Source organism: Liolophura sinensis, chromosome 8 (assembly GCF_032854445.1).
Source record: "Liolophura sinensis isolate JHLJ2023 chromosome 8, CUHK_Ljap_v2, whole genome shotgun sequence".
Classification (NCBI taxonomy): Eukaryota; Metazoa; Mollusca; class Polyplacophora; order Chitonida; family Chitonidae; genus Liolophura; species Liolophura sinensis.
This window is the reverse complement of record NC_088302.1, coordinates 49,958,584-49,986,085: the sequence shown is the minus strand read 5'-3', so window position 1 is coordinate 49,986,085 and position 27,502 is coordinate 49,958,584. Positions and strand designations below refer to the sequence as shown.

Genomic DNA, 27,502 nt, shown 5'->3' with positions numbered 1-27,502 from the left:
CTTTTTCCAGGTTTTAATGCTGGGAATCATGTCACTTTTTGTAAACCTGTTTTGTGTTGAAAAACATATAAGAGCAACTCGATTACAGTGATCCACCTCTCAACGTCCTTTACAACGAAATGCATATTAAATCGATTGTTGTTTAATGCCATACTCAAGATGGGTTCTCTTATCTGATGTTTTATTATTTTTAAAAGTGGAGGAAACCAAAGTGACCTCCATAAACCAGCGACCTTTGGCAAGTTACTGACGAACTGTACGTCTGAGCTATTGACATGTGCGCAAATCTTGTAGAAGACAAGCGGTCTTTAACGAACGTGTAAGACATCACTAATGGCCCCAAGAGCGCCGATTGGCCCCACGGACAATGGGAAATGGGGAATTTGGAAATTCCTTTACCACCGAGCCCCTCCCAGCTTTCTTTGAATAAAAACAGACGCATGACATTTACGATTATGCGAAAAAATCGGGTTGACTGACCGGTCACGCAGGATTTAATTTTGTTAATATTTTGCTTTGATTATATGACACCATAAAACCAACCATTTCCCATAATCCTAAACGGCCGGAAACATCAAAATGCACAAAAGGCACTGAACAGAATATGTTAACAGTAACAATTACAGTTGCCCACATGTACACATGAGTTGCATCTCGTCGAGACAAGCTGTACAGTTCTTCCAAAGTATACTCGCAACCCCCCATTCCATTATTCTTTCATTAAGCGGTAAAACTAGCCATGAAATCTGAAACAATCTCCGTGACACATGCAAACTACAGAAGCTTGCTGGTATCAGGAACATAGAGTGATCATATCAATGATTACGCCCACACAAATATATAAAAAACAAAATATTAAAAAATCTTGATATAAATAGGCTTTTGTAGTTAACGGACAGTTCAAGTAATTAAACTCCACTCTGACATAATAAAGGACCTAGAAACACAATGAAAAATTGAAAGCAGCACTAAATATATTTATTCCCTTTTATAGACCGTCAACAGTCTTTACTCCCATATCCAGTCATCTGGGGGTATAAAGGTCTTCTCTGACAAGCTAAATAAGCAGATTCTGAAGGTTAAAATCCTCTTTCAGCGAGTCCAGCTCACTGATTGTAACAGCGAAACATATCACATATACAACAAGGCGAAGACCACTCGTTGAGAGTTCCAAGAGAAACGCACTAGCTTTAACTTTCAGTTTCTTCTCAGCAACTCTGGGAGTGGATCGAGTTTCTATGCACCTTCACAATTCAGCAAGTCCATCTCCACAATTCAGAAACTCCATCTTCACAATTCAGCACCTCCATTTCCACAATCCAGCAACTCCGTTTCATTAATTCAGCAACTCCGTATCTTCAATTCAGCAGCTCCATCTCCACAATTCAGCCGCTCCACCTCCACAATTCAGCAAGTTGGTTGTATTTTCACGTCTTGTTTTTCAGACGCATTCCGTTGGTCAAATGTTGTTTCTAGGTAATGTGATGTAAAGCCTAAAAAGCCACTATATTGTGCTGCTCGTTGTCACACTTTATTAATCTTCACAACCGAACCTTCTGGCAACTGGTAGGGGAAGCTGACGGGCATATTTCTCTTTATTAGTGCAATGGAATACCAGCGGGATAAAGTGAACTACAACAAACACTTATCACCCCATCTTTACAGTGGGCATTGTTCATATCGGTGAATAGATGTGCGCTATATTTCACTCTCTCCCATGTCCTTGGTAGCTAGCTGAGCTTTTCGTCGCAGGGATAACCGACGTAATACCGCACCTTTCTTGATCTCATTCACCAGTCCATCCACAATCTTCTTCTGTCCGTCAGATGGGTTCGATGAACCTGGATTAGAAGGCACTTTAGGGGGTCATGTGTATATGTCATATTATCAAATGGGCAATAAAATGTCAATTTTAAGATGATCAATATACATATGGTCTGCTCGGTTTCCACCCACCATTATGCTGGCCGCTGTCATGTAAGTGAAATATTCGTGAGTACAGCGTAAAACAGCAATCTAAAAAAAAATAAAAATAAATAAACAAACCATATGGTCTAGGTCCACTTTCAGTGTGAACAAAGACAGACACCATGTGACCGTGAAGAGCATAACACTATTTGTACAAAATATACAAGCTACGTATCAAGCATTCAGATCATCAATTAGAATAAAAGCAAAAACCCTGAGATAAACTGACAAAGGCTTGATTTGGCCGTTTACAAGAGACTATTTGCCGACTATCACTGTCTGTTCTGTACTCTTTAATAAGATACATTGCATTTATATGTCACCAAGGTGCATGGGGCCAATTCTAAGAAGACATTTCTCACTTGAGTCAAAATTTAAAATTAAATAATTGTGGTTTGGTAATGGAAGTTGAAATTTTGACACATTTATCTTAAGAGTTGGTTAACAGTTTAATTTCTATATATGACCCAAAAAGCTCTAAAATCATACAAGAATAATTCATTTATAGGACGGTGGTCATGCAGCATTATCGTGGATGGAAACCGGTCAGAGTCCTGGGAAAACCCACGATCATGCGCAGGTTGTTAACCACTTAAAAATGTATACCAACGTGATATGATGGCCTCAAGTGATATAACCACAAAACATAGATAGCTCAGATACATAGATATTTTAAAAGGAATTTCTCCATGTCTCCGGAAAGTGTACTAGAGCTTAATTCCCTCCACCACAGGTACCATCAGAGCGAGGCATCTTTCTCTAATGAAATAAAATCCCACAAGAAACAATGAAAGAAGAAATAGGATACTTATGTGTTACACGTAATAATCATTTATATTACCATATTTCCGTCTGCCGGCCATTCCTTCGTGCGCCTTTCGCCTCTTTTCTGCATTTTCCGCCTGGACCCGCCGGTTGTCGTTTTCCTGAAGACGAAGAAGATTAATCCATTTTCACAGTGATATCACAACGTTAACGCCTCGTCTACGGTCCTACCATATGCTTAACGCACAACTTACCTTGGTAAACATGTTTTGATTACATAAACACAGGTGTACTAGTGACGTTCGCAGAACTTATATACATCTTTTGATTGAAACCGTAAGTGTCCCACATCACACAGAGCATTACCCCGTAAAATGCGCGTAACTATAGTTTCCAGCCAAATCACCTGTTCGCAGAGCTTGACCTTCTCACAGAACTCTCGGAATGAGTCCATGAACTCGTCCATTTTGAAGGAGTTTGGGTTCTCACAGTAATGTTCGGCCAGCCTTTTGGATTGTTTTCTCACGCGCTCTATACACTCTTCTACGTCCTCCAGGTCCATCTCAGCCTCCTGGAACAAAATGGTTTGATTTATTTATTTGATTGGTGTTTTACGCCGTGCTCAAGAATATTTCACTTATACGACGGCAGCCAGCATTATTGAGGGTGGAAACCGGGCACAGCCCGGCGGTAACCCACGACCACCCGCAGGTTGCTAACTGACCTTTCCACGTACGGCCGGAGAGGAAGCCAGCACGAGCTGGACTTGAAATCACAGCGACCGCATTGGTGTGGAACAAAATGGTCGCGGTAAAAGATAACCAGATACAACTGTTGGGTATAGAGTCAAAGCGACACAACACTGCGGTCAGATGTACAAGGAATAAGAACAATTACAGTATTTACATATCTCACTAACTAACCACAGTCTTCTATCAACACCACTGAAAGTTGTACTCCGTCTTCTTCCGGGAAGGCATAACTTACTCCTGAACGAATTAAAGAGAATTAGAGAAAGATTATGGTGCTAATTCTCTCGATGACTAAACAGGTCTTTTGGAACACTGTTTTAAAGTTATCAGTCTGAATTAGGATTTTGCGGCCAGACAAATCACGTCGTGCCACATCAGTCAAATAAAGGGATATTAAATAACACATTTAATGACCCAGATTCGGGAAAGTGGAAACAAGATGGATAATGAAGAGACATCAAACCGATCACTACCATATAGAAATCACCAGATATATCAGTGACGCTATAACGGTAATCAGCCGTAACTTGGCAAACCTACGGCCTAACACGGCCATGACATAGAGGGTCAAATGTGAGGTTCGTGTGCCAAACACCGAGCTGAAACACAAGGAAGAAACAAAATGTTCCGCCGAACGGAAACCTACCGACAATGTTGAATTCGTCAGGGAAACAGTGTATCAACTGTTATACTGGTGCACTGTTTCTTATGTAAATTACTGTCATTCTAAATAAGTTTGGTAATAATTTGGTAAATCAAGAAGTCTTACTTCAAGGAATGATTTGAACTGCTCCCGAATGCTTTCGTCGGCACCTTCTAATTCCTTCTTTAGCTTGTTCACATTGTTCCTGATTTGGTTAAATTCAGCGACATTCCCTTCGAGAGTAGTCCTGAAAAAGACACATGCAGTACAAAAAACATTTAGACAATATTCTTCTCAAGCGAATATAATTTTGTCTGATCACAAGGTGTAGTAATAAAATCGCCCATCTCACATCTAACGCGAGTGAAACGTAACTGAACCACTGAGTGAGGGACCATGAACGTTGTGCATTTTGATTGGTTGAGGTAGTGTTTTGATTGACAACTTCTTTATTCCAAAGAACTCAGCAAATATATTCATGTATTCAACAGTTATCTCATAAGTATATATGTTATTTGTATACTTTACATATCTCTCCGAGGTCGGGGCTGAGTGAGAAATTTTGTCTACAAGGATGAAAAGGCCACTTGACGTTGTGGACCACTACGGAAGACCGACGTTCAGTATCGACAAACATGTCAGCGAAATCTTTTCCCTAACATGTCATTCCCTAAGGATTTACAAACTTCAATATTATTTAAAAGTTCGAGAGAGAAACGAAAATGGCACCCGCACATAGTTTGAGCATTTAAAGTTCTCCTACTACCTTCATTAAAATTGTATTCATCACCAAAATATTTTGAAGATATGCCAATACACGACCGTAACTCACCGAGCAGCCCTTTGTAGTATTTCCATGAGATCATCGGCAAACTTCAAAGCTTCCTTGTCTTTCTCAAGAGCTTGCTGCACTAGGTAGTGCAGCAAAGTTACCCGTGGTTGATTTGTTTTGGTGGCAGCTAGCTTATTCAGGGACGAAATTCGGAAACCAATCGCATTGCCGGCATTGTTTCCCTGCAGGGGAACATATTCAATTCTAAGCATGGATAAAGGTATGAATTAATATAATAAATGAGACAACCTGTCTTTCCGCTGGTAATATTCTAATATTAGCAAACTCTTTGGATTTGTGTATATACTATAACATGCACAACTCAATCTGGTCACACTCGCTGTATCTTAACAATATACACAGAAATTACAAGTTAATCAGAAGTTTAGTGTGTTGCAACACATAATAAATGTTTGGAAGAAAATGTACTGACAATCTTTTGTCCGTGGATTTCAAGTCTAAAGACTAAAACGCTTTAGCAAGTCTGGTCTTAAACCAATTGCGTGTACTATTTCAAAGGATCTGAAATCTAGAAGACTAAGCCGCTTTAACAAGTTTGATCTTTAAGCGGTTAGGTACCTTGTTGATAAAGTTCCCAGCGTGAAGGACATAGCGGAGGAATTTTTTGACGGACTTATTATCTATAAGCTTTCTGCACGCTGAAGACAGTGCCAGTAGGTTTGGGCGGATCACCCCCATCTGAGAATTGAAGTCACCCTTCAGGATCATGCCCTCTAGCCTCAGACTGTAGAAAGGCACCTTTATTAGCATTAGGTAAAACTTCTCAGCAGGACCCAGTTTCTCCATTTCGTCCTCATGGGCTTGTAAGAGGTCTACCTGGAAACAACCAAGCTTGTCACTTGAAAGAGATTACAGCCGTTCGTAGTCAACGAAATACTCAAGACTGTAAAACGTGTAGAGTGTTGGATATACGGAATGCTTTAATTGAATGATTGGCTGATTTCGTCATTCAATAGCATACCGAGTACATAATACCTGTGCAAATTGCTATTCCAGGTGTGTTATATTCCTATGCACCAATGTTAATTGTGCAATATTTGTGATCGAAGCATCGGGATCACCAGATAACACCGCGTCTCAATCCAAACAAGAATGACAAGAGATTATTTCTACATTAAAAGCAGGCAGTAACTTAGACAGCAATATCTATTCACGAGGGCCTTAAATACTTAGATAATTAAACACATGGGATGAAACTTATCAAGTCGACACCGAAAACGTAAAGCTGTGGTTTTAACATTCATCTTCTGAAAGTCTATGATAAGGGGAGGTAACTCTAAACGATCTTACATGACCAGTGCACATGGACTAATGAGGTAGCGTATGTAGCAGCATGCAGATTCATCAGGTACGTGTAACTGGTAGAAGCCTTATCGTTGTTACATATGTGCAATAACCTTAGACAAAACGTAATAAACAAAGAGAAAAATGTCGTTTAGAGTCGAATTTTAGAAGTTAAACTAAAAACTTAAAGTATATCAGTAGACTTACCTCTTCTAGAGAGGGCAGAAGTTTAAACAGGCCTTTCAATCGTTCTGAACCAATAGCTCTTGGATCGCCTTTCTTCAAAAGCTCAACGATTTCTTCGTTGGATTTCCGAAACTGTTTCAGAAATATGTTCAGATTCATGCTTTTCTTGGCGTCAATGAGAGTAATCTGAAAACCAAGTCGAATAAAATGATTTAAGGGGCTTCGCCGGCTGAGATGGATAGGGCGACCTCTCGCTGCTACCCCCAGGCGCTTGACCAGAGAGGTCGCGTGTTCGAATCCACCTGTCGCTGTTTCGTCTGCAGTTTCAAGTGAAGAAATTTGTAGGGTACCCAACAAAGAGCGGTGGTTTACTCCAGGCACTACGCTTTCCTGCACCCATAATCCTGACCACGATCATTTAATATATTGATATATAAGCATCTAAACGAGGGACCTCTGTTGTTCTCAAACTATTATATATGGTTTCCGAATTCCCCTTACCTCCAAGCTATGGGTGCTGGCCCGTTTGTTGTTAACGGGTTTCTCCGTGTCTGTCGGTGTACTGGGAGTGCTCACAGCTAAAAGCTCCTCCAGTTTCTCATATTCCACGTCAATAGCGTCATCCATTTTCAACACGTCTTCCCATATACTGTTTTCTGGAAGCACGAAGCAAGAATGTCTTTGGTAATTACAACTAACGCACGTGCTAGTGCAGGCACGTAAGATCATTTTTGGCGTTTGAAGACTAGGCAAATAGATATATACATGTACTAGCACTTACAGTAATTACACTTTCCTGAATGACAGACAAAAGCATAACACGCACTTGATGTTGTTGCACAGCCAAGGGAAAGTATTGGTGTATACCTACAATTCATTTACACCAACTAGAAAAGGTGAAAACAGAGAAAAAATAATATACAGCAAGTAACATACGTATGTAACATGAATATTGTTCGTCTGCTTACTGTTGTAGGCATGTGTTGGCACTTTATTCCACGTTAGAGTCTTCATTTTACAGTTCGGAGCTGGGGTACTGATCGTCTTGATAGCCACAGGAGGTGGCGGTGCCATCCCCGGAGCCCCGGGAGGGGGAGGGGGTCCAGGAGGCGGAGGAGGGCACCCGGGAGGTGGTGGTGGCGGCGGTGGTCCACCTACAGGTGGTGGAGGAGGGTGGCGGCGGCGGTGGGGCCCCTCCAGGCGGGGGCGGTGCTGGTGGAGGCGGTGGCGCCGCTGAAGGAGGCATAGGTGCCGGCGGTGGAGATGGCGGTGGCGCCGGGACGCCAGCTGTGGGTAAGGCTGAGGGTGCCTGGGACAATCTATTGTGCTCCATCGTCGCAGCGGCTAAAGCGGGGGGCGGTCAAGGACTTGGACTCGGAGGACTTAGTGCTACCTGGGCCATTCTTGCCACCGAGCAGACCTTGCCCGCGGAGAGCAGAACTTCTCTGTAACATCCGGGACATTTGGTCATCGGTTTGCACTCCTTTATCCGCCATTGGGACAACGGGTCTGAAGTTAGGGCCTCCCATACCGGACGGGATGCTGTGCCTGTGATGAAAACCGTCGCTGGGGTGATCGTGTGAGCTCACTACCTCCTGGGTGTTCCTCTCCACCGTATCCCACAGGGTCTCACTGAAACGAGACAAAGCTCACATGGAGGTTACACAAGTTAAACAAGAGTGCTATTCACTGACTTTTTATGGTTTTTCGTGATACTGTTGTGCAAGTTAAAGGTAAAGATTTGGGGGGTAAGGCGAGGCTCAGAGGAAAGATGCAAAACGAATTACGGGCTCAATCCCTTAATTCGGACAGGGAATTTCTAGATGTCCCTCGCTGTCAATTTCCTTAGGGCCTTGATGCAGCCGTTTATGTAGTCTTGCACTTGTGGAGGACCACTTGACTTTCACCAGTATGGGATACAAATCTATACATCACACATGGTTAATCACAAGTTCGTCACTTACTTGCCCAAGCGCGGTTTACTTTCTTTCTCCACACATCAAAGTGAAACTCATTATATGAGTGAACAAACTTGAGTATGAATGGTGTTGCACAGCATCATTATCGTCGCTTCTCTTTTCGGTAATTTTCGATTTGCTAAATGTTAATATAAACTTTACACTATCGAGATTACAAATGACAACAAACGCAATTGTACTCTAAAGACTTCGTCTGCCTTCTCAACACCAGTAACCCACCTGTTAAGGGAATTCGTCTCCAGCTGGAAGAGGTTTTGAAGAATGCCCAGGAATGGTCCTTCAATTGGTGTGTCCTTGACCTACAGTATTGAAAATGGTCAGCTGGCTTTTAAGATACTATGTATTGGTCTGTTTCGGAATAAGAACCATGAATTCATCCGAGGTTTACTGATGTGATTTGCCAAACGGACGCAACAATAAACTGCCTTCGACTATTTAATTTAATTTAGTAAGTGATAATTGAAGGTATACCAGCTCCACATTTTTCTCTAATCGGGCTTCCACTTTTAGTTTCTAGAAGCAGCACTATGAGCCACCCTGTCTGTTTGTCAGCTGGTTACGTGAATGAATACTTGGGTTTCTACGTATACTTGCAAATGATTCGGTCATATTACCACGGGTCAGTAGGTGTATGCGCATATACCCTGTTTTCTTGTGGCAGGGCGAGGACATGCCTTCAATATGGTGCCGCCACTGAAGTTTTGCACCAAAGACACCAGACATGACACCCCATCCAAGCGGTCACATTATACTGATACCGGGCCAACCTGTCCAGTTTCCTTGTTATAACCTTTCAGAGCTCAGCGCCAAGCGAAGAAGCAAGCAGTGCCATTGCAAGTCTTTGGCATGACCCGACCCGGGTTTGATCGCAGGTCTCCCGACTTTCCCTAACCTTTAGGCCACCGAAACGGTTGGTCAGTTATTTGATTTGTCGGTTAGTCGGTGACAATTTTAACTTAACTGGTGACCTGAGACGACATTAAAGTTTTGTAGGATGTTGCAGGTATTCAAAGTTATGCATGTTACTTCTATATTCACAGCCATACGTTTAGGTTTCAGGCATTAATACGCTCCTTAACCCCACGGTCTGGAACCTACCCTCTGCAGGATGGCCTTGAAGAGTTCCTGTGTGTTACTGATGTCCACACTGCCGTCGTTCATCTCCTGTAGAGCTTCATTGTCAGCGTTCAGTTCCTCCTCGAACACGTCACACTGAACGTTAAGGTACTCGTCGTCCTCTGCACGCAGCTGATGGATGATCTCCAAAAGATTAAGGGCTGCAGAATATTCATATGTTAAAAGTCACTTAGGTTTGAATGATCTCCGAAAAGGTTCAAGGCTGCAGTTAGGTATTCAGACATTGGAAATGAAGATGCAGATACAGGTAAAGTGGACACCATTTATCCAATATGGACACTATTTACACACAAAGTGAAACCATTCAGTCTGTGTGATTTTAGCTTGAGAAAGGTTAATTTGTTTATCTTTTTGTTTGGGGTTTAACGCCGCACTGAAGAATATTTCACTTACACGACGTCGGCCAGCATTATGTGACGACAGGAAACAGGGAAGAGTCTGGGGAAAGCCCATGACCCTGATTGTTGATATGGAGAAGATTCTGGATTAGAGCTGTATTTGCAATCAATGTTACAATCTATAACCAGTTTCTGGTGTATATTACATATCTTTATTTACGTGTACATAGCAAGTAGGCCTACAATATTTAGGATGTTGTCCAGTATGAAGCATTGAAATATAACTTCAATATACTAATGTTTGATTTTCATCTATCCCTGATTCATATCCACGTTATTCGACAACTGTAAGGAACATGTGTCTTGTACATCACACTCTGCTCTTTATGGCACTTTCCCATTATTGCCTTTCCCTAATTTGGGCTGATAACTTACACACAAACTCGCTTCTGATACGGACCCTGTCACGAATATTCTCATTGGCCACAATAACAGAGTTGATAAGCGCCATGACGGCTGATTTATAGGCCGGAAGTTCTGAAGTGCGCAACTCCTGGATGAGCAGACTGAAGCGATAAGGCAACCTCTGCCAGGCCTATAAAAATAAAGGTGGAAAATAGATCATAAAGGTGGATGCATTATATTCACTGGGTGTTTAACGCCATATACTCAAGAATGTTCCACTTATACTACGGTAGGCCCGGAGTCAACCACCTCTAGGTATCCGACAAGCCTCTTGACATTAAGTCAGTTGATTCAACGAGGCTGTGGTCTCATTGTACGCATCCATGTTGTGTTCGAAATCCGCTTTGGACTCGACGGCCAAAAGCCATTTTCTATATTTAATATTAAATATTCCTTAAGTTTTTCTTGAATTCCTTACCTTGTACCTCTGCAGAGCGTCTAGTGTCAAAGTGTAGCCAGCCCGGGAGTAAACGCACAAGGCGGACAACAGCTCAAATATCTGCATCTTCACCATCAGATTCTTCGTCTCCAGAGCTAAGGAAAACATAAAAAAGAAGCTAAATAAATACAAATTAAAATAAATCAAGATAAAATAAAGAATTTGCAGTACTATTAGTTGTACTAAGACCTGAACGTGACACCTTGATAACATTTATTGTTTCCTAAACAGAATTTATTTATTTGCTTGGTGTTTCACCTGTGATTTCAAGACTTATAATTATTCGACGCCTCACTGGAAACAACCGCATCACGCCAAACAAAACAAAAACAGAGTCGTTTCGAGTCACAAGCAGCTCTATTTTCATGGACCTTGAACCTTCTTGGATACAGTAGTTTGGACCAAACCAACGAAATTAACTGCTCATTGTTACCATACCGATGATGATTTATGAACGAACAGGTGACGTATTACTCATATATTTCAAGAGAACACTACTCAGTCCGGCTTGAATCCGAGTCTCCACCACGCTGGAAATGGTACCCGATTAGTGAGAGAGCAGCGGTACAATCTACATAACAGCATTTGTACCACTCGACGAAAGAGATACCTTGCACTGAAAAGTTGGCTTTGCATGGGTGGGTAAAGACAGAACTGTGGAATCGAAATATAAATTTTGTTACGAACAAATGACTATCATCGTCTTTAACAGAGCACAGAGGCCAAGTTAGCGGACTAGAGCCATTCAAATGTGAGGATACAGTGGATCGCTGCAGGAACGCGAAAAAGGCCAACAAAAAGTTAGTTCTTTGTTGGATAAGGCAATGAATTATTGAGGTTAACAGGGTTATCTGATTGTGTGTTGGTCTACCTAGGGAAAGCACACAAGCAATGTATATAATACGTTAGGTGTTTTGGGCTACGGCCCCATTTACACCGTTGTAAATGTATCAGAGCAAAACCGAGGCGGCAACATTGACAAGTATCATACGTTTATGGGAATTTTATCAGATACAGCAAACACAGAGAGTGCATGAGAAGGCCATGGTGCAAACATTTGTTTACGTATTTAACCTGTACAAAAATAACACTGATCATAATCTTGGAATAATTTTAAATGTTTGGGGGCACATGTAGTATTAAGTTCCTTTATAAATAAAAAATAAACTTTAAGCTCTTGCTAACCGAACCGAGTAAAGTGCCCAACCTTGGCTTATGAGGTTGTGTGTTCGAATCTTCCGCCTATTGTGTGGCTGTGTTTTTATGTTCTGCTTCTTTTCCTTTTTTCGTCACCGGCTTCCTTAGGTGAGTCAGTGAGTGCTTGGGGTTTAATGTCGTACTGAGCAATTGTTCAGTCATATGCCTACGAAGGAATCCTTAGAGTACTTGTACGTGTAATGTATCCCCTTGTTGCAGGACGGATTTCCACCGCTATTTCATCTAGTGCTGCATCACTGAAACCATTTAGCGAAGGCAAGTAAGCGGCCCCAGCATATAATAATGAAAACGGTGTTAAACCCGAATCAGTTAAATCCGTAATTATAAAATTAAAGTTCAGCTACACGTAATAATAATACTGCATTCCTGCATGCTATCACTGTGAAATAAGCGACACCAATTCCTTTCCATGCGAATAGTAACGTGGACATTATAATAATTATTCATATTTCTGCGCTCAGTCTGATTAGTACTCGTAATAACGTATATATGGACTAATTATTATTGCACACCTGCCTGTATTGTCTGGAAGACTCACCTTGATCAGTTCCTAATTTAGGCCTATTTTGTAAGAAATAATATATAAAAATAATATATAAAAATTATTATTATTATCTTTTTATCTATGCAGATTATGTATATAATTTTTGGATGTACAGTTTTATTTTCAGAGAAGGGTGTTGACCTATTCTTTTACTTCGTTATAATCACAAATACTAGCTGGATTGCCATTACTACATTATGTAGGTTACGACCTTTACCATCTTATGTCATAATCGGATATTCGACCGTTCCATTACTTTAGCTAAAAGCAGCTTCATATATTTTGTATGACAATCTACAATTAAGCCTATATTCTAAATACTGATATCAATTAACAGAGTGGCTTAGACGCTAGTGGGCTGTAAATTATTAATACTTCCACTTAGGGTACTTAGACCGGAAAATACGTGCTGTTTATACGCCGTTTAATATTGATGGCCAGTGATGCCACTAGTTTGTTTAATAATGAATAGTGGCTATAAAAAATACCGGAAGAAAAACAAGCGTGGTCAATAGCAGGGGACCTGGACATTTGATCATCGGATATAAACAGAGCCATATATTAACAGATAAGCGCGTTCAGCCTGTATTAGAGGTAAAAAAAAAACGGATACAGCGAGGGCGGTTTAGATGATGGAAGAGAATGGGGATATTAATAAATACGCAATAAAAATGCGTCACGAGAGAGGCAAATCCAGCTCGCACGTCTACAGGCAGAGTTTAACCCTTTCTTAGTACAATCGAATATTCATATCAGTCCATACAACAAAAACTTGAAGCTATATGTAGGTGTTTTTGCACGGCTTTTATGAATGACCAGGGTTGACATCGCTTGACAAGACATTTCCCTCGGCTGTCTCACGATTGCTTATTTACAAACTCAGTGTTATCGTGGGAGTAAAATATTGTTTTCTTATCCCACGTATATTTACCACCTGCGCACCTTGCGATGATGACAGAAATATTATGTGATCAGTTATATATGAACGAAATCACTTCCTACAGTCGACGCCAAAGTCAGAAACGTCGAGGTGGTGAGTTGAAACCCATTTCGATGGTCACATATAAGCCTATAGGTATTTGGTGAGATGCGTAGGTTCTTCCCAGCCTCCAGTTTTAATTATTTCTTTCACTCACAAAGTTTACATATAACCGACCATGTACGTCGAACAGTCTTTTAATATGTATAGTAAGTCACCAACCAAATCAACAAATTAAAGTTTAATGAATGGAACAATTCCTTGTGCTATTACCGACACAGACCTATATATAACACACTAAATGCATCTGAACACACACGCAAGTCTGACGATGTCATTATTGCTAATTAAATATACATATAACATGTGATTTCATTATTGCTATCATACCCACCTGCGTGTCTGTATTACATGCACGTGGATGAATATATAAGAGGTTGACAGAACGGCTTCGTGCATTCTTCTCAACAGACTCCCCTATCATGATTTTACCCATGAAGTATGCCTTAAGTCTGAACACATAATGTATGAAGCCGTGTATATAAAACGTCTGATGTAATAAAGAAAAATGCATACTATGCCCATAGCGTTCAAGATCAAAGTAATTAGTAGCGTTGGGCGTAAATCTACGACGGACCCGACGAGGGATTACAGTTCGCGTGACAACTCCCCCCCTCCCCCTCGCCAATTAGAATGTCCTAAGCTTGTCTAATTAAATTGGGAATTGAATATAGGCGGATGTTTACAGATGATAAAGCAGGGCCATTCATTCTGCACCTACAGGATAATCTTTTTGAGGTTAATTACATTGTTTTTGTCGCAGCATAAACAGCTGGACATTAACAGGCTGTGTCCCTCCCCGGACTGTTAACGCCTTTGTCTGAATGGACGGATATAAAAAGCTGACCTATTTGTCGGAGATATTTTGGCTATCTGGGGTCGATCACATAGACTTAACGACGTCTCTAAATAACTGAATTACTCGCTAATTGAACACCAGGTCATCTGTTCCGTAAGCCACGATATACCAAGCCACTGAGACTTAGCCTGAAAATCAAGAGCTAATAGCCTGAATATCGATATGTCTACATTTAACAGCCTGAACATAGAGATTTAACAGCCTGAACATAGAGATTTAACAGCCTGAACACAGAGATTTAACAGTCTGCACATAGAGATTTAACAGTCTGATCTTCGAGATTCCACAGCCTAAACATGTACATTTAACAGCCTAAAGATTTAACAGCCTGAACATAGAGATTTAACAGCCTGAACATTGAGATTTAACAGTCTGATCATCGAGATTCCACAGCCTAAACATGTACATTTAACAGCCTGAAGATTTAACAGCCTGAACATAGAGATTTAACAGCCTGAACATTGAGATTCAACAGTCTGATCATCGAGATTCCACAGCCTAAACATGTACATTTAACAGCCTGAAGATTTAAAAGCCTGAACATAGAGATATAAAAGCCTGAATATCAAGATTCCACTGTCTAAACATGTACATTTAACAGCCTGAAGATTTAACAGCCTGAAGATAGAGATTTAACAGCCTGAATATCAAGATTCCACTGTCTAAACATGTACATTTAACAGCCTAAAGATTTAACAGCCTGAACATAGAGATTTAACAGCCTGAACATTGAGATTTAACAGTCTGATCATCGAGATTCCACAGCCTAAACATGTACATTTAACAGCCTGAAGATTTAACAGCCTGAACATAGAGATTTAACAGCCTGAACATTGAGATTCAACAGTCTGATCATCGAGATTCCACAGCCTAAACATGTACATTTAACAGCCTAAAGATTTAACAGCCTGAACATAAAGATTTAACAGCCTGAACATTGAGATTCAACAGTCTGATCATCGAGATTCCACAGCCTAAACATGTACATTTAACAGCCTGAAGATTTAACAGCCTGAACATAGAGATTTAAAAGCCTGAATATCAAGATTCCACTGTCTAAGCATGTACATTTAACAGCCTGAAGATTTAACAGCCTGAACATAGAGATTTAACAGCCTGAATATCAAAATTCCACTGTCTAAACATGTACATTTAACAGCTTGAACATAGAGATTTAACAGCCTGAACATAGAGATTTAACAGTCTAAACATGTACATTTAACAGATTGAAGACTTAACAGTCTGAATATCTTGAGTTACCAGCATGAACGTCGGGTTTCCACGGTCTAAATATCGAAACTTAACAGCCTGAACACAGAGAATCCACAATTTGTACATAGATATTCCACAGTGTGAATATGGAGATCTCAGAGATAGTTGACATTCTAACCATCATGGCCACACAGTCAAACCAAGGAGAACGCACAATGTGAGATGCAACTCAGAACCCCGATTTAACAGTGTGATAATCGATATTTTACAGTTCATTGTCTGAACACAGTTATCTGACAATTTAAAAATTGGGATTATCAAGATGCAATTCTAGACGTAAATATTTCATAGTCTAAACACTGAAATTTCGAAGTCTCTAGCACCAAGGGCTATTTGCCCAAAGCTGCTGTAAGATTTAAAAACGTGTTAGATCAAATTGTAAGCCCAGAATTCAATTTTGAACGCAAAGACTGACTGGTTTCGTATAAAGTTATAAACTGATAAACTGTAATAAACATTACAAAACCCCAGTATAAAGTACATTTGAACATCTGAACCCTCACATCCATGGTGACCCAACTGTAAACGTCACAAGACAGTTATAGAGATGTGGACAATGACATACCGCCAAAATGGCAAACAGCATCCCAGCCACGAGGAAAACATATATTAAAAATAACGACATCTATAATAGAATTGATGTTTCTAAAGGATGGAAAATATATTCAAAATACGTTTACAAAAAATGTAACAACACGATGAAGTAACAACACGATGGCATGCTTGTAAAGAAATCTCAAAAGCCTATACTATAAACCTAATAATGACGTTAAAAAGAAAATTTCTCAAATTATGCCACAACGAACACAGAACACATACAGTTAAATGTCAATAGGCTACAATACACTATAGCAACTAAATCTATACAACCATTATGCGACTCTTGATAGAGTTTGCTTATAAGTATATAATACAATCCACGACTATCAAATATAAGTGTAATATCCTCCTCCACATCAGACGAGGTATTCTACACTTAATCATTCAATGACATAATATCATATCCTGATATTACAAAAGACGTTGTTTGCCTGAACAAGTATGGATTTATAAAATATAGGACCTTCGGCTTTATTGTACCGGAAGTCTTACCTGTCGATGTTGTCACAACCGCGCCGCTATCTGTCGGGGTGCTAAGCAGCACGTTCTCAGGTATCACTGTTTTCTGTAGCACCAAGGGTGTCTTTTTCAGCGCTCCTCTCGCCAAGGCGGCGCCAATATTAACACTTGTACCGTTGTCAAACATAATCTCCAGCGATATATTCGGCTTAACTGTAGCACCTGTATACACTACCAATGCTCTTTCTTTATTCGGTTCAAGAGCGTCACTTTTCTCAACATTTTGCTGAGGCTTATCTTGGGTGTCTACATTTTGCTGACACTTATCTTCGGTGTCTACATTTTGGTGACACTTATCTTCGGTGTCTACATTTTGCTGAAGCTTATCTTCGGTGTCTACATTTGCATCATTCTGGTTCCTGTCCACCATCTTTGTCTGACTGACATCACTGTACGATCCACAGTCCTCGTTGTTCAGAGAGTATTTTCCCCATCGCACTCCATGGAGAAGACTTCGTCGGGATCCACACCCCGCGTTTGTCTCTCCCCTTTCACCACCCTTGGGCTTGGCTTTCTGTTTGCTTTTGTACTTGGTCATTCCCCTCCACGGATAGCGCTTTGACCACATTCTTGTATTTTATGACAGTTTTTTTCCTTTGGTTGGTCTCAGAATAAATCCCTCGTTCAAACGCGCAGTTCCGGCAGTTTTCCAAATACGATTGGTTCGGCGTTCCCAAATCTATCTTAAGGATGTTCGCTCCATGAGGAAGGGTATAGAGATTCGTCAATATCCTCAGTTACACGTTGTCACCACTGCTATATATAGCTGACAGACGTCGTTACTCATTGGCCCTTCATGCATATATCAGTCATCGGCGTCTTGTACCTTGGTTGTTGTAGACCCCAGCGTTTCCTTCTTAATAACCATGATTTACTTACGTGGATATCTATATGCGAGACGGTATGCAAATGACGTGAACATAAATAGACTGCACCAACTAACATGATAGGAGCTTAATAACTTGTCATCACGGGTTAGGATATATATATATATATATATATATATATATATATATATATATATATATATATATATATATATATATATATAAATACTTGTACAAACACACACGTCATTCCTGCACAAAGGGTGCCTTTGACAAATTGAGCTCATGTGTATATATTTTAGTAACCACATATAACATTTTACCGACAAAATTCCTATCCTTTTGGATCGTCTCGGTTTTATTAATGAATATATGCATATTTTTGACATATCATCAAAACATGGTTTCTTTGTGAATAGTTCTAGCTGATTGGACTAATTAATTCAGTTATTAGAGCCTTTAAGCTTTGGTATAAAAACGCTTTGTAATGAAAACAACTTTGTAACAAAAACTCTTCGTCATAAAAAATGACTTTTTTTCACCACTGTGAACAGCTGTTCAAGTCTGAAAGACTATAGCTAAATAGGCACCAAAATTCAAGGTCACTAGAATTGAGATGTACACAATTTGAAGGTGTATGTCTGAAAATATAAGGTTATATCTTACAGCTAAGGTATGATCATGTAGAATCAAACCATTTGACGTGTGAGTATTACAGAGCTAAAGTCGCTGTGATACTGTAGATGGTTGTAACTGATCAGCCTGGCATATATCATGTACTAATCTAATTATAATCAGATCCCATCTGTTTAAGGCGCCACGCAGAGAACGCTTCTAGCCCATTTGGATATAGCGGATAAAACTTTGATCAAGTGCTTGCCCTTAGTCAAGAACTCAGAGGCCTGGCAACTTGGTCCATGGTTGCATCATGCGCATCAATAGGTAACCTGCTATTCTCTGACACAAACTACTTTGGCATTTCATTTTTCTGTCACATTTCGGTCATTACTAATTTTCCAAATCCCATCTCAGTTTCTCCGGATTTTCTTTTTATTGAAGGCACTTATCCCTTTTCTTTGAATCCCCACCCTTGATGGTTCAAATATTATCTGATATATGTCAAAAATGACTGCAAATCTTCAAGGTTCAAAAATAAGGTTTATTTATTTATTTATTTGATTGGTGTTTTACGCCGTGCTCAAGAATATTTCACTTATACGACGGCGGCCAGCATTATGGTGGGTGGAAACCGGGAACAGCCCGGGGAAACCCACGACCATCCGCGGGTTGCTGGCAGACCTTCCCACATACGGCCGGAGAGGAAGCCAGCACGAGCTGGACTTGAACTCACAGCGACAGCATTGGTGAGAGACTCCTGGGTCATTACGCTGCGCTAGCGCGCTAACCAACTGAGCCATGGAGGCCCCTCAAAAATAAGGGCTATACTACAATTCCTCATTCTGGCTACTATCAGGATTACTTCTGTTTTTATTAATAAATCTTTTTATTTAATTTTTATTAATAAATAACATCTACCTCATTCCAGGCCATATGTTTTCTTACACCATCAAACATATAGCTCGGTCCCTGAACCCAGCCGTATAACAGCTTATAGAAGCATACGTCAATAAGTCACGTGCAGTGACGTAAGTCACGAGAGAACTGTGATTCTTCTTATTTTTAGGACAGATGGCACGTGGGAAGATCTTTCAGCAACCTCTAGATGGTCGTGGGTTTCCTCTAAGCACAATTCGGTTTCCTTCGACGATAATGTTCACCCTCGTCGTATAAGTGAAAATTTTAAAGAACAGAGTAAAACATAAATCAAACAAACAAATAAGCAACACAAATATATCACGAACATTTTTCTCCAATTTTTTCTTTTTTCGTGGGGGTGGGGGGGGGGGGGGGAGAGGTAAATACATGGATATGTTGTTCATTAGACGGACTAACAATGTGAGAAAAGAGAAATTGTGTATTCATGTTACAGTTACCTGTTACTCACTGAAAAGAGCAGGCCTTATGTCCCAAAAAGAATTAGGGCAAGGTGTTCAATAATTTGCTGTATTTTCGGACAGAGAAAAGCAATTTAAATGCCTAACTAATAAAGACAACAGGAGTAAATCGACAAAATTACTGTGCAATTAGGTTATGCAGTAGGTTAACAGTACTGAATATCCATCGGTGTCTTTATGGCATTTTGGCCCCGAGAAACATTGCACAATGTTGCACCTTTAGAGCATCTTGCTTATATGTACAAGCCTAAGTAGGCAAACAGCTGTAAAATTACAGAATCAGAATGCTATGTAACATAAACTGAAAGCAACAAGTTTTACTGTAAAAATACAATGTTTGTCATTACACTGAAGTGTGAATCGATCAGTTTCAGTGAGATTCCGATCGAGAAAAAAGGCCAAAGTTCTTCCAACAGCACAGGTGTCACGCTGTAGACAAACTAGCAAAATGACTAATACAATTCTTTTTAACAGGCTATGTTGATGATGACGCAACACCGTCGCGCGCTAATTAATATACTTTGTCAGCGTATAAAGAGCTGATTGTTTCTGTGAGATAACAGGTGTATGGCGTAAGGGCATAAGAGTTAGAGTATACACCTATATCTGTCACCTGATCACATGAATAATTAGGCAAATATATTCTTTAAAGGTAAAACATTACAGGTTGTGGTGCACTGACGATGTAACCATACATATATATATGTGTGTGCGTGTGTGTGTGTGTGCGCTTGTGTGCGTGTGTGCACAAACACATTCTTTGACAGACATAGTTAATGAGATATAACTTACGTTGACAGGTGTAGATGTTTTGTTTTTATATAATATAATGTATCTTCGTGTAATATGACCGGAATTTTTATTCATAAATATTACCATGAAACTGTAACACTAAAATGGCTACGCCCGGATTATGTGATGACGTGTTATAGCTATACATTTGTAACAAAGCGTGAACATATTCACGGCAATTTGTAGATTCTACTATTCTCTAAAACTCCAGGACTTTATTCTCACTCAAGTATATCAGTAAGGTATTTATGGATACCAGATCTCGGATGACTTTTTTCTATTTTATTCGCAAGAACGAGATTCTAGTGACGTAAACTTAAAAATGAGATTCTAGTTATGATAACTTTTCCGAGGCTTTTTAACAGCCTCTTCCTGCTTTTTAGGACAGTTGTGACGTATATGCATACATTAGTCACCACAGAAATCCATAAATTCTAAGACTTAAAACCTGAATGGATTTGAATTGCGGTATTATGAAGTAGACATGAAGTAGTGCATTTATTATTCAGCACGCTTACATGCGTTACTCCTCGACTCATATACTGACAGACATATTGTACAAGTCAAAAATGCTTCAGTACTGCTATCCCTGACCAAATGACTAAACCTTTACAACCAACCATGCTGTCCATTCATCCAAATGACATATACATATGAAGGAAAACAAGCTGCTCTATTGTTGTGTATTTGACGGGCTCGCCGTGACTACACGAATGTTAATTTCTATGGCGTTCTGATAACACATTCACAAGTCCGCCATCCTGATTTCCACTGTCTTGTTATGGTTTCACAACCTTCATTGTTTGTAAACATGTCTGTATTTATATTTCTGTCGATATACATAATTGTTAACAGAACCCAATATGTCACATGCACATTTTGTACATTTCGGTATAGCCTATAAGGGTATCTGGTATTGTCACAGCTGTTTTTACCTGACTTGGCGAATGGAAATGAATCACTGAAAAACTTTCGCTGCGTTTGTTCATATTCGCTGGGAATATATATGCGTCGCGCTATCGCGTTATTGTTGTAACATGCTGTACGTCAATACATGTGTGTTTTAATATAGTTGTACAAAACAAAAAAGTCCTATAGACCTGTACATGTGGAATGCTTGAATCTCATTATGTATATAGAATCAGTAGGGCAAAATCTCAGATGTACCACACTTTTAACTGATAGGTCATAGACCTTCTTATTTATTTATTTATTTATTACAGGAAATGTAAACTAGTTATATAAACAGCGATGTTAACAGTGCTATATATGAAACAGCACAACATTTTCACTTTGACGTAATCGACATCTCCAACAGGACTCTTTTTATCGACCAATTTTCTTTTTCCTGTTACAGTAACAGCAGGACTATATGCTATACATTTACAATATCTGCTTTGCACGAAGTTTTCCAGATGCCTAACAAATGTCCTATGTATTTATGTATATAGACCATCAGGGCAATTCACACTATACCATAACAATACCATAACGTCTGTCTTTCACGTTTCACGATAACCTATTCAAGAAACACATTGTATACTCTGTAAAGAATGTTCTGTTGTGTTTTCGTCCCAGTACGCTGATTGGTGGTCGAGGAATATTTGGATACGCCATACCCATGGCTGCCGTGAGTCGCCATGAATATGGCGTACCCAAATAGTCCTCAACCAACAGTCATTGTACTCGGATTTTAGTGTTCCGTGCGTTCTGCTCGTGCTTTGGATTATAGCCCCATGTAAGTGATAGCAAGTGATAGCCTGGTTGCCACACACGTGCCTTCCCACCCACCCACTCAACCATTTCCTGCCCTAATTTAGCACATGTGGTTGACGTGCATTTAGCATATACTAGCGGAAATGGCATGGGGTATAATAGCTGTAGCTTATCATGTTGATTGACCCCAAAACTAATAGAAACACTTTTCTATTTAGCTAAAGTGAGTATCTGTCGGATATAAAGCAATACTTATATGAACTGAACAACGAATGGCTAAATAATGTAAATGGGCTATCAGTACCTGCTTAGTGATACTGGCTTATTTTGTCCATTCCACTTTCAGTGGAATCAAATATGCAATGTAGGTTATATCGCATGTCTTTTCATGGTTACCATGGTGATACAACGCGAGTAGCCTAAATAGCATCCGGATGATTCATGTTCAGGAAATGGAGGACTTCAAAGATAAAAACCTTAACTATAAAATTTTTATTTGCTTGATGTTGTATGCTGTATTGTAGCGCCAATTCGGTTCACTTCTATATTGCAGAGTTCAGGCTTATTGGAAACCAAACAGAGGTCGCCTGAAACAACAGTACGCCTGTACAGGTATCCGAAAGCTTCCTAACTTGTACTGTGGCAGCGAAACCAACAACAAGCTGGGTACCTCATTGGTCTAGGTCCAGCGTTTGTCCAGTCAGCAAAGAGCATATCTAAACACAGCCATACTGTGCACTCGAGTTACTGTCTTAATAATTAAGGATAATGCGACGCTATGACATTCCACTAATGGCAAATTCTTTGCGCATGCGCTCTAATCAATGCTGCTGCATGGGTTATATACATGTAGTTACGCAGATATACACAAATGTATATAGCTACACCTGCATGCATTGGAGCAGATTATAGCGTACATATGTTATATGCTCAATTCACCAAAACAGACATAGTAAATGCAACAATGTACAACAGATGATAGCCCAAACTTTGGGCTAAGCTGATGAAAGGTTTATGGCGATGCACTGACCCCCGTATGTACGATTAGCCGTGCGTACCTTTGACCTTTCAATGTTTACCATGCAGCTGTTAACTGATGCGCCGATGATGCTAACCCTCGCTGTGCATGTAGCCTTTATCTTAGAACCGTTACTACATTTATGTTCTTGTATCAGGCTAGTACATCATCCACAGCTGGTGTCAGTCGCTGCGAGTTAAGATATACTTCATATATATCAGCCAACAGGGAGCTATATACAGGGGTACAGCCATATATACAGACGTATATTTAAACAGTTTTCTACCAGCCTGACGGCCCATTCTATAACTAACAAGCATCCATTCTATATATAATAAACTTTGGTACACAAACACAGGGATTGCGGCCAAGAAAAGGATTTTAGTTGGGTGCAGCAGTAAGCAAAGACATTGGAATAAGCGGCATTTTAAGTAAACGGTAGTAATTTTTGCGATATGATCAAAACAATTTATGACTTATATAAACTAAGCCGCAATACTTTCACCTCATCTTAATCTCGAACAGCGTTCCTAGGGATATATAAGGTCTACCCTCTAGTTTCGGGGAAAATCCGGCGAGCTTTTATCATAATTCAAGTACCATATTTGACTTGGTCACAAAGGGACAGGCATTTGTCAGAGGTTAGCTCACTGTGTACACGTATACAAATGAAACCTTTCAGCGCGACCGCTTTTCCGCTTGACAAGCAATTCATGTCTGTAAATAATTAGGCCGAATAAACCATAGTACTTGTGGGCATTTGGAGGTAACAATGGATGCACAAATAGGTCGGCTATAGATTGTAAAATGAAACACGAAAACGACCTGCTTGATACACTTTTAATAAATAGGTCCATCTACAATGTCAATGTACCGGCCATGTATGCATTTTAAGATTCATTCTGAATTTCCGAATAACTGTGTTCTGGTATTTGATCCAGCTGAATTACTGTCTGCAGCTAAAGACGTTCTACCTGACTACTAATTAATGAATACCAGCCTTGGAAGAAACGTCTCAAAACGTACCAATATGCTAACTTCTAATTTACTGCTCTGTATTTAAACGTCTGGTTTATTTCCACACGCGTCAGACTGTGAATTAACTTTAATAAGAAAGCTCTTTCAGAATTTGTAGTTTCGCGCATGTTCTCAGCGTAAGTGTTTAGTGCCAAGGGTGACAACTAAGTTTAATTGCCCTTTAGAAACTGGATCTATTGGAATGTTCTAACCGTGCAGTTTATACATGTGTACACACGAAGTATTTTATAGAGAGCCTCTGTTAATGAACACAGCCAATTCCTCGCCGACAACATGCATATATAGGCGAGCGTGTTCAAATTATGTAGGCTGTAGGCTTGTGTGGGCTTGTACTGCGTATGAAGACGAACTTTCCAAGACGCGGGTTTGTGGGTCGCCATGCTCTAAGGCGTGAAGCCTTCAGTTATAGGTGTAAATCTAGACGTTACAGTAACAGTATACAGCCAAACAGGAACAGATCTCACAATTACCATGTCAGATAATATACAGGCCTGTATATACAATTGGTGAAAACACCGATAGTTTTGGGACAGGTATATACTGTACTATCACGTTACCTGGGTTATTGTCAATGATACGACAACCACAGCCTAACCTTGTTAGACAATTGGGACGATGGCAGATAGCTAGAGCATATCGGTATCTTGTCTTCTCATAAAGAGCGCTTTTAATACAAAGGTTACACGGGTTTGTTAAAATTTGCCTCATATACTGGCAACACCCAAATTTACTGAACCTCTGGCAGCATAATTTGTCTTCTTTTCTACCGGTAATTGTTCCATTTTTTAGCACAATTCAGTTCATTTTTATCTCTAACTTTCTTAAGGACGCGAATATAATGAAGACTCACCTGATGCGAAACGGTTGCCAAAGATATTGGTCTTGCCTCTGAGCTTGAGTAAGGACTCCATGCCCACCTGTGAATTGATCACTTCTCGTACACACATAATACACTCCATCCTAAGAACCATGTCTGACAGGTGATGTCCCTTACACATGCTCAGGTCCTTGAGGCATTGAAACAGTAATCCCAGTCCGTCGTATTCCAAGAATTCTTCCATCCAGTCCTTGTCATCAGCCTTGATGGCACGCCTCAGTTTGGCCAGGTTCTGGACAGTCGGGTTTCGAATCCATGCCAGGAAGGACGCCGCCTCGCTCAGGTTGTGTTTATGATGCCCTTCATCTTCTTCGTCCTCTGACCCGTGGGTGAGATCCAAACCGACCACAAACCCGTCGGACCGGGCACGTTTAGCGCGGTGTTTCTTGCGTTTGGCGAAACGACTTGATTTGCTGTCTTTGTCGGCGTTACCAGATGGTTTCGCTGCCATATTCATACGACAACGGTCGTAATTACTGAGTGATCTATTCCGTGTTTGTCTCTGCTGAAAATCCTTCTCCAAAGATGACCCTTTAGCCCTTGTCACTAGGGAATCGCCTTGTTTGTAGACTCACTTAATCCACTTTCTCAGCCACTTGAAGGTCTAAACCCGGAAGCTCGAACTATCCCACCTTTGAAAGTCGACAAATAGTTGACTGCCGCCTCGAACTCTGTGCTAACTGTGCAACTACAGGTAAAGAACTCTATCCCAAGTCCTGAAAAGAGGAATACATCGGTTCTTTGAGCGAAAGATCTCCGCATATATTATTTGTACTGCCCTGAATAACACTAGGTGTAACACGGCTACTGCGTCATGCAAGAAACCTGATGTAAACAGAGCCCCACTCTCAGTGATGAATATAGACAGTGTGTCTCTGTAGACAGGCCCTAAAATAAGAACAGTGAAATCTGAGAATTGTACAGATACCCCTCGGTCACGTGCTCGCTGCCGGTGGGAGGGGATGCGTCAGCCTTTCTTCATCGCTACTGTAAGGGTATCTCTAGAGTGCCTCTAGCTGTTCGTGTACAAGAACCGCGCCGGTGTGATCTCAGAACCTTATCTCGCGAAGCCCCACAAAAGCACCAAAATACTGGACACAACCTGGAAACGTTTGAAGACTTCAGCCTTGAATTTGTTTATAGCGTTCATGTACAGCTTTTAGCTTTTCTGTGTCTTCTTATACCCGTTAAATTTCAGCGTTGGCTTGATTAAGAGACAGGGCTGACTTAAGATAGTCAGCAACTGTATATGAGTGTGGATACGTAGGCGATGGCGATGTACAAGTTACACTGTATAGTCACCAAAGCTAATCTAAGGATGTGGACCGTATGACATGGATGAAATGTATCCCCGTGGGACAGATAAATTTGAGACTTACCTGGTAAGTCAGGTGATACCGGATGTAGCAGACCTAGTTAAGCCTAATCCTCTGAATAACGTGGTTGAGTGGTACTCTCTACCCGCAGTAGTTTATGTATCCTCTTTTGCCAGTCTGTGTAAGTCCCGCGTTATTCAACTGCCACTATGTGTGTACCTATGCAGTCATCTAAGCGTTAGCCTCAGCCCCGTTGTGTGGCTTGCCATTCAGTATTCGGTACCTTTACCTCCACGTTTGCTTGGAGACTACGGGAACTGCCTTCCTATAGACTCAGGGGTCATACGCGTATGCTGTGTGAGGTATAGAATGAACGGGATGAGTCACGTTGATACAGAATACCATAGGGTTAATACAGCCGGTAGCTACAATAATATCAGTTTTGAATTTAACAAATGTATTTTAAGGGAGAGTTATTTGTGACGTTAGTTATAGAGCTGTTAATACGAACGTGATGTATACACATTGGTATATTGTGTGTCTGACATAGCACCTACATATACATTCGCCACACTCATGGCCTTAACGTTACGCGTGTAAATATCACAGTTTCACGTAGAACACATTATACATGCCTCGTCCGGGTGATAAGTTGTATTGTGTGCAAGGCGTCATCATTAATTGTGATCGTACATTACAGATGAAATATCTGTATGTTTAAACACCAAAATCTTACTCCAGGCTATATGACTTTCTAGCGTGAATTATTAGCGCAGTTATAATTTACAAAGCATGACTTATTACCTTTAGTAACTGTGGTTATAATACGTAATACAAGTCTAATCTTGACTCCCTGAGTGTAGTATTCTATCTGTGTGATCTATTACACGAACTGAAGTTTATAACCTTGATGTCATAACGTACTGTGTTCCGTCTTATGTTTTTACTGTCTGAGGAGCATGTTGACTGGAGGATCTATTACATGAAACAAAGCTCAATGATCAGGAGGTAATAACTGTGTCCTGCCTTATAGGGTTACTCCC

At 40.3% G+C, this 27,502-nt stretch overlaps 1 protein-coding gene across 1 annotated transcript; it reads right to left on the bottom strand.

Annotated features, from left to right (window-relative positions):
- Positions 1-1,167: 1,167 nt before the first annotated feature.
- Positions 1,168-26,870, bottom strand: LOC135473638 (inverted formin-2-like). The gene is given in 17 exon segments (XM_064753500.1): positions 1,168-1,841; positions 2,810-2,894; positions 3,140-3,304; positions 4,255-4,375; positions 4,961-5,142; positions 5,540-5,797; positions 6,473-6,637; positions 6,953-7,107; positions 7,420-7,624; positions 7,626-7,738; positions 7,773-8,083; positions 8,650-8,729; positions 9,529-9,707; positions 10,341-10,500; positions 10,789-10,904; positions 25,117-25,859; positions 26,523-26,870. Coding segments are annotated over 16 exon segments (2,922 nt in total). The 5' UTR covers positions 25,601-25,859; positions 26,523-26,870; the 3' UTR covers positions 1,168-1,698.
- Positions 26,871-27,502: the final 632 nt, after the last annotated feature.